General features: G+C 35.5%; 1 protein-coding gene across 1 annotated transcript in view; it reads right to left on the reverse strand.

Moving 5' to 3' along the window:
- Positions 1-14,105, reverse strand: part of UBR3 (ubiquitin protein ligase E3 component n-recognin 3 (putative)) — a 101,547-nt gene that overhangs the window by 22,558 nt on the left and 64,884 nt on the right. Inside the window, exons 30-31 of the mRNA XM_009894565.1 lie at positions 11,079-11,164; positions 1,937-2,042 (exon numbers count right to left, since the gene is read on the reverse strand). Of these exons, the coding sequence (XP_009892867.1) occupies positions 1,937-2,042; positions 11,079-11,164 (192 nt within the window). The remainder of the gene's footprint in view (positions 1-1,936; positions 2,043-11,078; positions 11,165-14,105) is intronic.

Here is a 14,105-nt window from a genome sequence, read left to right on the forward strand (position 1 = left end):
ACTCTTTCCTGCACCTGAAAAAATTTGCTATTCTGGATTTCTCAAAAGGTTGTGTGACTCTAAGAAGAGTGCAATTAGATCATACACACCGATCATATGAATGCCATCTTCAAGTGATACTACTACTTCAAATTTCTAGATTATATAATTATGGATAGCCGTCTTTGATGCTCATGTATAGATTAAAACCATGTTCCCAATTTGCCTCTGCTGCAACTTTCTGGGGCCTGCAGGCTAAGGTAAGAAAACCGTTTCAAGGAGTGAGCAAAGAAATTCCAGCTTGATTGCATCTGTCCATCTCACCCGTAAACTATTTCATGGCAAAATGGATGATCTCTCAGTTACAGCTTCCTAAACCATTTAGGACTTAGTGCCAAACCAACATCAGCAAATCTACCAAGAAATCCTGAAAAACAGTACAGGAACCAAGAGAACTGCTCAAATGCATCCCCACCGTGCAAGATCTCCTGCAAAGCAGGCCATTATGGTCTACAGTACCATTCATTTCAAAGTGATTCAAAATACTGCCTAATGACATCTAACTTGCAGCACTCTAACCTTGACCGATGCATGGTGAATTCCCTCAAGTCTGTAAGGGTGACAAAAAGCTGCATGTGCAGAAAAAGCAGTCCCTCTGTTAATAGCTGCTTCCAAAGTGAGCAAGCTCTTCTAATACCAAAATGGGAAATGCATGATTCAGACTGTCAACAGCCCATCAACATGATCTTAATTTTGCCTGGTATAACTCAGTCAATCATACACCAAATGTATTAACCTTGTTCCGCTGCTCAATCTAGGTCAGGGCAGGATCACACAAAAACATACTCTCAAAGTAGTTTGAATGCATGCTGAATAACATAGGTTTTCAGGTTACAAAATTCTTGATGCTTTGTTCTGCTAATTCTTGATGCTTTGTTCTGTTTATAAACTAACCTGTTAATCTAGTCTAGTTACTGCAATAATCTGATGTTGATTGCGAAAAAAGACCTGAGACCAAGAAGAAAACAGTAAAATCTCAAACTCAAAGCAAGCAGAAACATTTTAATAATTTTTCCTAATTTGCAGATTAGGATTGTGGCATCACTATCCTAGCTCAATTTTTGAAATCCCATGAAGATTTCCACCTCAGGCTCCTAGAAACACACTGACAAATACACAGCTGGATAGACACTAAAAAGTCTTTTCAACATTATTGCAAGCTACAAAGTGGAGACCTTAGAAGATGCTCAAGGTGCCAAGAGAAAAAACAAAATTTACTGTTCTCCTCTTATGACGAAAAAATCATCTGGTTTTAGGCAAGAAACGTTTCTTCTCACCATCAAGGTGGAATCTGAAAAGTGAAAAGTCTTAAATCAAGTAGGGAGATGAGTCCTTGTGGAACACAGATACATGGCTCCACTTATTATTGTTAATCCTTGTACAGCTTTGTAAGTAAGGGTAATGTTTTAAAAGCAAACTCAGGTAAATAACGTTTAAAATAACATGAAAACTTTTAGCTTCAAATAGAATTACTTCTTACGTATATTAGGCTACTTACGTTATTTCTGTAACATATTAGCTAAGAGCTAATTAGCTATTAGTTGTTGCCCAACTTTCAATAAACTATTTATGAACTTAACCTCGATGTAAATTTTGTCTAGCATCTGTACCTAGAACGGCAGTGCACCTATCCACTTACCCAATACCATTAAATTTGCACATGCTTAAGCTTGCAAGCGGTGTATTTCAGTTTTAACTCAAAACTGGAACGTGTCAGATTTTAAGTAAAAGAAATTCAAAAATTTAGTTTTACAAAATATATACACACAATTTGTAGATGTGAAGTTCATCAGCCTACCTCACAGAAAATTTAAATTAAGAAAGTTACCCAAAGCCCCTCTGTAAGGATGTTTCTTTCACAATGTAAAACTGATATTTGGTAAATTAAAATACTTGCTCTGAATTTTTATCCTGGATCGGCTGCGTTAGTTTTCTCCAGGGATTGTATGCAGAGTCTATACTGTAGAGGCGCATGTGCATGGCCAACACATGGAACAGCTGATCTGAAAGGTGAAGAAGATAGATTGCTGATTATTATGTACAATAATATGAAGTATTTTACATTAAGTTGCAATCATTTATTTTACAAGATTCTGAAAAGTCTGTCATATCATTCCAAATAGCTGGTACCCTAACAAGCACCTTTTTTTTTTTTAATTTGTATTTTAAAAAAGGTTTTGAAGTGAAGTCAGATTTCATTAGAAGGCAGTGAACTTATGCATGCATATGACAAAATTATTTTTTCTCTCCTGAAATTCTGAAACAGAGAAAGGCTGCTTTGAAAGCTTTGACCAGGTTTCAGTTGTTTTAGTGCTCATTAAAAAAAACCACCTCCATGTAACTTAATGATAGGTCTTTTTAAAAATCCTGTTTCATATGCTGTTATGTTGCTAAGGTTCCATGCTCCCTTCACTTCCCTCTTCCAGTTTATGCCAGAAGCTGTGATTTCTTTACCATCTTATCTAAACAGAGACTGATACACTTTTAACATACAGCTTTTATTCCTCTCACTCACAGTTAAGTTCTGTGCACAACATATTTGAAATTAACCTAAAGTTGACAGTTCTGGCCTATAGCAGGATCACTTCGGCTCTTCATCCTTAAAAGGTTATTATTCTTTCTGCCTTCATAAGGTTATTTTGTTGGTAACTTTTGGAAGTGGAAAAAAGCCCAAACTTCTGACCACACCACAATGACACTAAAGTAGCAACAGTCTTTATCACTGCAGAGATTTGTCTACACAACCTGCAGGCAAAGTTTGCTGATACTCATCAATTGAAAACCTTATGTACATCCACTGTGTCAAAAATATCATCTACAAAACAATTCTAGAACCTTTTGAGCAAAGGATGCTTAGCTTATGCTAATTACTACATATTACATGCGTATTACTGCAGCATCATATATTAAATGTACACTTTTCATTTCTCTATCAATCATATGATCAACACAAAAAAGATAACATCTAATCCTTTCTCCCTTTAAGCAAGCTAAGAAGGCAGGCACCATTTATGTTGACACCATTTTCAGAGAGGTATGCAAAATAAGAAACGCAGACTTCACTTCCTTTTCTGTGTTTATAACACAGTTGCAGTTTGGAAAAAATGCATCTTTTTTATTTTCATAGGTTTATATTAAAATCATATTTTAAAATACTATTTCCCACTTTTTTTCCTCCTGTCACACTGTATCTTGCTATTTGCTGCCATGTTTGCTCCTCCTGTTCAATTTTCTGGGATCCTGCTTCCTTCCTCCCTTGCATTTCAACTTTTTCCCTTAGTATCTTGCGATCTCCCCCCCCCCGCCTCCTTTATTCTTTCAACTGATCCCTTTGCCTCCTACTCTCTTCATCTCTCCCTTCTCTCTCCAACCCACTTGCTCAACCTACACACTCACTCACAGGTCCTCTTTTTTAAGTAGAAATAGCAGCTATTAATTTATTTTCCATAAATAGACAATTACTCAGAGGTACGCAATGGCCAAAAAAGTCGCATGATGAAATCAGCTGACTGCCAGAGCCTGAGGGCTGTAATTAGCTCCTGGGGTTTGTAAAATAATTGGAGATGTAGATGGCATCAGAATTGATTGCTGTCACCTGCTTTCTGAATAAAAACAGTCAATGAGGACAAAATAAGTTATCTTTTCTCCTGGTAACAGATTCTAGCAAAACGTGGGTTTGCTGACAAACTTCAAAGCCCTGAAAATATACTAATATTTCAAAATAATAAAAAACCTGCCAGTATGGTTTTAGTTGGAACGAAACCTATGAAAGTATCCATTCCTTCCCTCTTGCCTCACTGCTATTAAAAGAAATGTCATTTTTTTTCTGAACTGCTCCTTGCCTCAAACAGAAATGGGCAACTACGCAAAAAAAAAAAAAAAAAAAGCTTAGTATAATTAATTAACCCTCTGTTCCTTTAACAGCTATTTCCCTGAGCTTTTACTAATATGAAATCAAGCAGACAAGCATCAAATTCTAACACTGGAGAATTTATTTGTAATCTCCAGGTGTGTAACATTTATGGACTCAAGATACATTCTAACTTCAACTGACTGAACAGAAAAATCCAGTTTAGCAGTCTTGTAAGACTGTATTTTTTGTGTGTGATTAAGGCAGCTATCACTCTTTTACAAGAAAATGTGTTTAGCAGGTACATGTAAAGCTATGCGGCAGGTAATAAGATACGGTTAAGATGACCTTTTACGAAATATTTTGCTATTAAAAAAATGTCATTTTTTTTCTGAACTGCTCCTTGCCTCAAACAGAAATGGGCAACTACGCAAAAAAAAAAAAAAAAAGCTTAGTATAATTAATTAACCCTCTGTTCCTTTAACAGCTATTTCCCTGAGCTTTTACTAATATGAAATCAAGCAGACAAGCATCAAATTCTAACACTGGAGAATTTATTTGTAATCTCCAGGTGTGTAACATTTATGGACTCAAGATACATTCTAACTTCAACTGACTGAACAGAAAAATCCAGTTTAGCAGTCTTGTAAGACTGTATTTTTTGTTTGTGATTAAGGCAGCTATCACTCTTTTACAAGAAAATGTGTTTAGCAGGTACATGTAAAGCTATGCGGCAGGTAATAAGATACGGTTAAGATGACCTTTTACGAAATATTTTTTATGAACTGACTTAAAAATATAAAGACACTTTCTCAGGCAATGCAGCACTGCTATGGCAGTCTCTGCATCCGGGGCGGCCAAGGACTAACACCACCCGCTAAGAGGAATGCCACCACAGACAGCCTGGTGCCGCACACCTTCCTCGCTGGCAAAAGTGAGATCTGATTTGTCTATTACATCCATATTTGCATTTCTGAGAAGGTTTCTAACAATTAGCAAAAACTAAGGCCTGGCCAGAGGAAGACACATGGGTTTATTTCTTCACAAACATTTTTCTGTTTTATACCACAGTGGGTCCGATTGCTTTACCTCAAATTTACTATCATTATGGAGTATTGGAGACAGCCAAGGAAAATACCAGAGCACTGAAAATCTAGAAATCTAGAAAATTAAGGAATTAGGTGACTGTTTTGCTGGCAAAAGTCTATATGATGTGTTTATTCCCCAGTCTCTCTCACATTTATGTTTTAGAAGGACATAAATAACACACACTGCTGTCATGAAAATCTGTGCTTTGCTATTTTGATCCAGTCTTCTCTGTTTTTCATTCTAGAAATTAGTATTCATATTTACAATGTCTAAAGATCACAAAACACAGTTCACTGCAAGTGGAACTGAAAACACCCTTGTTTCAACTGCCATGTGAGAACCTTACCAGACTAGAGACATTACATCCTTTTCCCAAAGTTTGCTGGAACTATCAAGAAGAATGCAGATTATAACAAAAACCACTTGATACAACCAGATGGGACTTAATAAGGAGATTGAGGAATTTTTTTCTCCTTGTAGAGATTTATATAGTCCACTTAGCAACAGCAGCTGCAAAGACCTGCTGACAGCATCTTCCCATTCATCACTGAGCCAGTAGATTGAAATCAGTGAAGAAAAAAAATAATGTGAAGGTCAGGGAAAGCCTATTAAGGTATTAAGACATGAATAGTCTTTACAAAATCTTAAGCCTTAATTGCTGATGAAGCAGCTAATTATCCTCAACGCCAAACTTGCCAGTATATGAAGTCAACTTTAGCAATAGAATTCTAAGAGTATCTATCTTTGCCTCTCCCATGCTAGGTATGAATGGCATACCAAGTTTTTTAGGAAATAGTTAGGATCATCTGTTGGTGAGAAAACCTGCTTTTCCAAAGTTAGCATGAATGGACAGGCACCAGAGATCTGCAGATTGCCAGCTCCTAACTAAAAAAACAAAACAAAACACCACAAAACCAAACCAAAAAGCATAAACCAAACCAACCAACCACAGAAAACCATTCCCGAAAACTACTTTTATTCTTTTCATTTTCAGTGGCTGCAGAGAGGTGTGTAGGAATCTTTGCAACCAAATTCACATTAATAGATTAGAGGAAGGAGACAGTTGCAACTGAGCAATTCCTAAAAGAATTAGCTTTTTCTTCCTACAGGAATGAACCATACTTAGTGGTTCCAAGTATCACTGCCACATGGATAAAATAGAGACAGCCATTACTATCAACGTGGTTGAAAAATTAAAAATACAGAAATGGTATTGAAAATACAGAAGGAGCATGAAGCGCTTCAAAAATGCTTCATGTCAAGATGACTTCCTGTGCACTCTAAAAGCACTGACTAAATTGATATTAACATTATAATCAAAACAGATGACACTGCTGAGCCATCTACAAATGCAAAACACAGGCTTCAAATGAAAAAAGGAGGAAAAAAAAAATTAAAAAATGCCTAACCAAACAATGGTGGAACAATACAGTTTCTCAGTGGTTAGAACCATCATAGAAGTTAGGAAGGTGCAGGACACTTCATTTAAGGGTAGCTTGCACAAGTGTTAAATACTTGTTTGATGTTCACGTGTAAACTAATGTCCTAATTAATGCAGTTGATGCTGAAATGCCAGAGTCTGCTATCTGTGAGAAGTGTAAGGATAAGGAGCTCCTATACAGGGAAACTGAAGCCAGAGGACAAGGTAATAGAATATTTAATCCTTCCAAAACATCCCATATGCTATCCTTATTTAATGGGGGCGGGGGGGGGGGGGAAGCAGCCAGAAAGAAAGAACTTTTAGAAAGTTCAAAGGAAGAAAGAACTAGATTATAATTTCATTTATAGATAGCTTTTGAATTTTGTTGTATTGTTCGCCCACTATTGCAAGATTACCAGAGTAACAATGACAGACAAAAACATGTAAACACAAGTTAAAGAGATACAAAAGTCGTACAGAAAAGTCCTAATTATTCAGCCTTAATATGGTGTTCTGAAGCTGTTCTATAAATACAAAACAATGAAAAGAAAAAGCAAAACATAGATCTCTCTAACGTTATAAAACAGGGAAATAAGACCTGTACTGTTGCAATATATCATAGTTTTCCCCTAAACCCAAGAGAGCTTTCAATGCCATAGACTCTAAAACTGTAACGAGGTCCTTAAACTAGGACTTGATTTTTAAGTAATAAGTAAATAAGACACTATTTGCATTTTTTGGTTGTGTACTATTTAGTAACGCACCCTCATGCAAACAAACATACAAAACTTTAAACCTTAAAATGGCAATTTTACAGCCAAATTTTCTTCATCATTCGTCTCGCAGACTCAATCACTGACATGAACAGCTACATTAATCATTCTTAATTTTACTTCCCTAGAGCAGCTGCCCTCATGGTCCAATCTACTGAAACAGCTCTTGACCTATTTGTTCCTCCCATCTCTCCTGACGCTTGCTGCTGTAACAGCTCACCTGGGACAACATATTCCGTTTTCTGCAATATCTAATCACTAAACTTTACAGTTGTTACAAGACTAATACAGAGTGGTACGCTTAATCACAAGAGAGACACCTTATTACCTCACACATAAGAAAAACAAAATGAGGTTATATTTCAGATTACTTCTGCTGGATCTGACACGAATGACGTTTAAAAAAAAAAAAGCAGTTTCAATACTGTACAATCAAGACGTTAACAAAACAGTATTCAAGTTCTAGATAGCGTATGGATTAAAAAAAAAATAAAAAAAAATCATTCTTTCCCCAGGGCATAAGGCAATGAAGAAGTTGAAGGTACATTTTAAATGAAACTTTAAAGACAGGATTACCTCTTGGAAAAAGAAATGAGAATGGAAAAATAATAAAATCTATTACAGAACACGTACCTAGACAACCGCAATTTTTTATCTCTAAATGCACCAGTATGGAAGAGGCAATGAATGAAACTCTCATTCTTATGTAATGGTGTAGAGAAAACAAACCCTGCTATATAGGGAAAAGTGATTCCGCTCCTACTAGTCATATTTAGCCTAATGTCCAATACTAAATATAATAACACTAAATGGAAGTATTGTACAGGTCTGTTCCAGGACAACCCCATCACCTTGTATTAAAAATGAGTCTATTTTAATCCAAGATTAAAAATGACTAGTTTGCTATGTAACAATTTTACAAAATAAGTACCAATACAGAACATACAGAGCATGTGAATGAAGCGATGACATTTATGTCTCCGTGCTGTTTAAAGCAAGAACACATTCATATACATAGCACCTTACACCTGAAAGTTTTCAAGGCCTTCTTCAATTTTTCTGAAGTGCAAGATAAATGCTAAAAACACCAATGTGACTAATTAAGATCTAAATAAGAAAATTTACCATTCTACCCAAAAGGGTGGAATGCTTAACAAAAAAAAAAAAAAAAAAAAAATCACCAACACAGTTTTCAGTTATAGGAAATACTCTACCAATTTCAGATTAAGCCCTTGTATGCAATTACTTGAAAACAGCCAAATCGCAGCATGGGGAAAAAAAATTCTTCTAAGTATATACACAATTCTGAGGACAAGGATTTAAGACAGCTTTCCTTACTGGGAGATTTTACCTTTTATATAGATAGATAACTAACACACAGTTTAGCAGCAGATTTGCTGCTATGAAGAAGTGATGTATTTCATAAACATTTTAAATTTTGTAAACTAATACTTATTTTTTAGAGCAGTAATTGTAAACTAATGTGTATTTTTAAAAGCAATAGTTAATGTAATCTTACTTAAAGCTTCTCATTAAGAAGATGACTTCCAGACTTCTCAAATGTGAGAAGTATCTTCAACTTTGTATGAGTTTAGTTTGTTCCAGTAATCTATTTTGATGAACAGACAACATTGGTTGTTCATTTTCTGAGAATGAGTTAATGGCAAAATAATAAAAGTGCTGGAAAAATAGGCAAGTATGATATATGAATTTATACAGGACTTCAGTTTGTCTTGTCTTGTTGAAGTAACAATCTAGCACAAGACAATTCTCCAGTGCAGATACATTCTCCATGTATGATTTCCAATTTTGTAATTCTCCAAAAAGAAATTTCTCCAGTGATTACAGTATTCTCCATGCATTTCAAGACTTGACAAATATGTATTAAAAATCCTGACTGAACTTTTCACTGACTGTTAGCAAAAGATATGCTTCCTTTAAAATCAGGTCCTAAGTATATAACAGCCCTTCTTTATGCAAGATGAGGCTGAAGGGATAGTGAGGTAAGTATAAGAAAAAATTAAATAATGTATTACACAAAGCAGTTAGTGTCAGCTACTAAGCCTCAGTTTAGTGGATTTTTTTTTTTTCTTAAAAAAACCCAAACAAATAAAAACAACTTTGTGGTAGTTCCTCCCTCGGTGTCACTTTATATAGTTCAAATAGAAACAATGGAGCTTTTGAGATGTACATGAAGGTAGCTGCTCAGCATTCTGGCAGTTCAATCATTCTCCACAAAACCCTAATCTTCCAGCACTTACTGACATTAGTTGGTGATAAAGCACCATGAGAAAAACCATTACCTTTTTTATAAATACTAAGCTTTTAAATAGATACATGCAACACAAATTTGATACTGATATGTCATCAAACATTCACAGTGTTTTAAGATGTAATGAATGTATTTCATTTCACTTTTATCTTTAAAAAGTCATATAGAGAAGCTGAAATCTCCTGACTTTGAAAAATTATCAATAAGATAAACACACGACCTTATAGATTGCAGGCCAATTCCCCACACACATTCTTCTAAACTTTAAAATGTCAAGACTTATAAAGATCATGTATGACTAGTAAAGCCATATGAAAACAGGGGTACATGCTCATTATGTGTACATCATAATGAATTTTTTAACTTTAAATATTTCAAAAGCTTTTCAATTTTTAGCGGAAATCTCTGCCCTAAGCTGCTTACCATGTCTTCCGAATAACACGCTTGTGAAATAGGTAATGCATCCAGTAAGTTGCTGAAATTCAGAAAGTGTCCACCTTACTAGGTGAGCACAAAATTAAAAATAGATCATAGTCCAAGTAGAAGTTATCTGTAGAGCCTTGATTCTACTAAATGCTTCAAATTTGCAAACAGTAATCTAGTGATGTCCTTTTAACACAGGCAGTTTTCAGGTACTTTGACCCGCTGAGGAAAGGAGGTAATGATGGTGGGAGGAGACAATGTGCAGTAGGGTTTAAAACTAATTTTCACAAATCACAACACATGAATGAAATCAATTAAACTCCATTTCCTAGCAATAACAGAAGGTTCTTATCCTAGAGAAGATGTGGACAGCACAGCATGTGATAGGAGTTCTTTGGTGCCTCATCACCTCAAATGATGAGGAAAGCATCGCCCACAAATCCTGTACCAAAAGGCAGAGGTGGGCCCAAACTTTCTGACAGTTTTACTACTGAATCTGCTGCTACTGCTGCATGAGCTTGACTTAAACAAGCACTAGTAGCAGTAGCATTCTGGAAAGCTTTCCAATTTTTCATGAACTACAAAAAAAAAAAAAAAGAAATAAAAAGAAAATAGTCCCTTCCTAACAGTTTATATTCCAGTAAAAGATTAGAAGATTTTACGTTAAGAAAGTATTTGCCAAATACTAAGCGTTTCAGAACAATGAAGATTTGAGAGTTTCTACCGAAGAAAATTTGAAAAACTCTCCTGTCAGAGAATAAACTAGGGAAATTAAAGACAAGGGACGTGGTAGTTGCAGATTTCTAAGTATGAGACGTTGTCATGAGCTACATTAGCACTCAGAGAAACAAATTTCTTTACTGTTACTACCGACAGCCAGGGTAAAACAAAGCTTACCTGCTTCACCCTTAAAATACTTCTACTTCTACTCATAAAAATGGGAAATTATTAAAAAAATACTACATGGATATGATGACAATTGGTTTCTAAATAGATTATACTCACAACAGATGAACAGCTCTAATGAATCATTTGTGCAAATTAGATTTCCGATTTCTCAAATTGGAAGACAAACAAAAAGACTCATTATGGCAGAAAAAAGGTTCTCAGAAGAAAAAACTTGACATAATTTAGAAAATGTCAGAAAGAAGTAGAAAGAACTTTATTCAATATTCAAATAATTTATACTGCACTTCATAACATAAAACTTACTTAAACAAGATCTCTTCCCAGCTGTGCTTGCACCTCCTGAACATAAATTGCCTCCTCGATGGACCAGCTCAAGCTCCAAGTTTGTTCTGCAGGAAAAACATGAGCGTTGAATGGAACAGCATTATTCAAGCTTCTGTGGACACAAAAGAGTCACCACAAACTCGCAGCGTACACTAAATAGAAGAATGCTGTGAACTAATCTTTAGTGTGAGATACTGCCAAAATATGACTCAGAATAAATCAAACTTTATCAAGATATTGCCACATGTAATTTTAAGTGGTTTGATTAGCAAGTACTATATTGAGAGATGGTACAATTGTGATTAAAGAATAAATAAATGTTAATTCCTAGGCTTTTTTCTGTATGCACACACAACTCATTGATCATACGGGACTTTATGTACAAATCTGAAAAGACAATATACAGATTGGCTAAATTTCAATCAATCAGATATGTCTATAAAGCATTCTCTTTAATAGCAGGGCTTTTGTTTTGCTTTAAACAAACAGACAGTACAATGCATATGCCATCAAGCAACTAAGTATGAAAACAGCCTAAACTATAATGGAAGCATTGACCTTTATAGATAAGTTAGTTAATCAAAGCCTTGGAGGTTAATTCTGAATGAAACACTGGTATTCACTGCAGCTCATTAGTATGAAAAAGGAGTTGTGTCACTAAATCTCTGCACATCACATTGATGCTTTCTTTCTTAGTATTATTGTAATCTGATACTTAGGCACCAATTGTTTAGGCCAAATTCGATAGCTTTGTTTAATTTTGGACTAGGATGTTTCAGTACTGCATTATCTTTTACCCCCAAGACTTGGAGCAAACAATGTACCTTATGTTCTCTGAGAGTTTGTTTTAATAAGTAAGCATACATTCCTTTAATTAAAATAAAGGAATATAATTCTGCTGTTCTGAAATGTTATTTTGCTAATTTAATCCAAACTGCAAAGCTCAGTCTAAACATATTTTGTCCTTTAATTAAAAATCAAACAATTTTAGGTTCAATATAACATGACTCAATACATAATAAAATCTATTCTAGAATTTTAAGCACATAATAGATCTAAGCTAAGAACACACACCCACAGGTAATTTAAGAAAAACCGACAGGATGACTATTTTATTCAAAACAAATTATTTTTTTAAGAATTTCAGTTCCATCAGCTTGAAAGAATAATACATTTTTGATATGCACTGTTTGTTAAGATACTTCCATATGATTTTAAAATAGTAACATTTCAGAATATTACTATCCCTAAGTTTGCAGCTTATGCCACCCATTTCTGAAGGAATGCTTTAATCCTCTCTACTCAGAAAAGGCAATTTAACATTGATAATGTGCCTGCTCAGAGCTCCATCTGGTTGCTGCTGATAAGGGCATCTGTGTGACAGGGGAATTTTCCACTCTTCAGGCGATTTGCAGTGCTCACTGAACTTCTAAAAATCCACCAGCAAGGAAGCAGGGACAGGGATTTCATAGGGACATTTCAAGCAGGGACAAAATAGCAACTGTAAATCTGCATATGCTAGTTCATCATAGGAATATAAAGGAAAGCATTATGCTTTATTTCTACAAACCTTCTGATAAGTAATTTGTAGAACAAAATTAATGGCAGCCTTCCATTAAAACCAAGACAATTAAGATCTAAATCAAAATCACTACCTGAATGTCTAAGAACAACTTTGTAGATCTAGAATTTTAAATTTCCCTTTGACCAAGAAATATGTACAATTTTACAAAACAAACCTCAGGGACAATTCTGAAAAAACTTTTCCTGATACTATGAGGTGTTATATAGTACTTTTTGCTATAAGGAATGTAAGGAGAGAGATTTCTGGAAACATATAATCCATCACACATATCATACCAACTCTCACCTCCCACACTTCTTCATTGCCCCCAGCTCCTCAAAGCTGGCAGCTTATAGTTCAGCTTTCTTGGAAATGTAAACATTAGCGTTTTCCTCTACGACATATCTTTCGAAACATACCTAAACTTTGGCATACAAGTGCACAGTAGAGAAAGCATCTTCTGTGAAACTCAACACTTCTCCTTTATAAGATGTTCTACATCATGTACAGCCCGAAATAATTTTTGAAAGAGACTAGTGTATCTCTTCCTTAATTCAAGCTTCCTTCTACCTTGAGGATCTGAGTACCCTCTACTGAAGAAAAGCAGAGCTCTCCATGCCTATTCTCTCACCAGCAAAGAAAAACCTGGGGCATCTGACACAAAAGTGTAACACGGAGTGGTCTCTGAAAGCATCCTTTGCTATCTCAGCCCCCTCAGCATGAAAGAAAGAGAAGGAGAAAGAAAATCTATATGACTGACTGTTTCCTCTATCTAGAAATCTTTGCGTCATTTATCGGAGCAACAAATTTTGTAGAACACTGGCTTTATCTTCCTCACTTACAGAAAAAATCCTGAGAAGATGGATTTTGCTGCGCTGTACAGATTCCTGATTAAAAACCAGCCCTATTTCATCCCTTCTTGTGGGCTTTCCTTAAAGGAACATATTGGGGCTGGGGAGTGTGATTGCCCGTTTCTCAGAATTCATATCAGGACAGAGTAGGGGGAAGTAAAAACACAATGCCCCTTCCAGACAGTGAACATATTTGCATGGACCTCCTCCTTCTATTGGGACAGAAGAATCAAGTTAAGAACTACCATTTTTTTTCCACTTCAATTTACAAAGACAACACAGATATGAAAAAAAAACCCAAACAGATACTGAGACACAGACTGGAAGGAAAGGTTCTTGAATTAGTCTATACATACTGGACAGCAAAACCAAAAGCTTTGTTTACACAGCTGACAAAAGCACGAGACCTATTGCTATGCAATGCAGAAACAGTCCTCCAAGATACTGCCACAAATGACAGTCATCGATGCTAGGAATGTGGAGCTATTAAAATTAAAGCTAGGCACACATGACTTGTGAACAACACGCTGTACTAATCTCACACATGTCAGCAAAAACAAGGAGGGATGCAGACGAAAAGGGCATAAATTA

Source organism: Charadrius vociferus, unplaced genomic scaffold (genome assembly GCF_000708025.1).
Source record: "Charadrius vociferus isolate BGI_N301 unplaced genomic scaffold, ASM70802v2 scaffold161, whole genome shotgun sequence".
NCBI lineage: Eukaryota > Metazoa > Chordata > Aves > Charadriiformes > Charadriidae > Charadrius > Charadrius vociferus.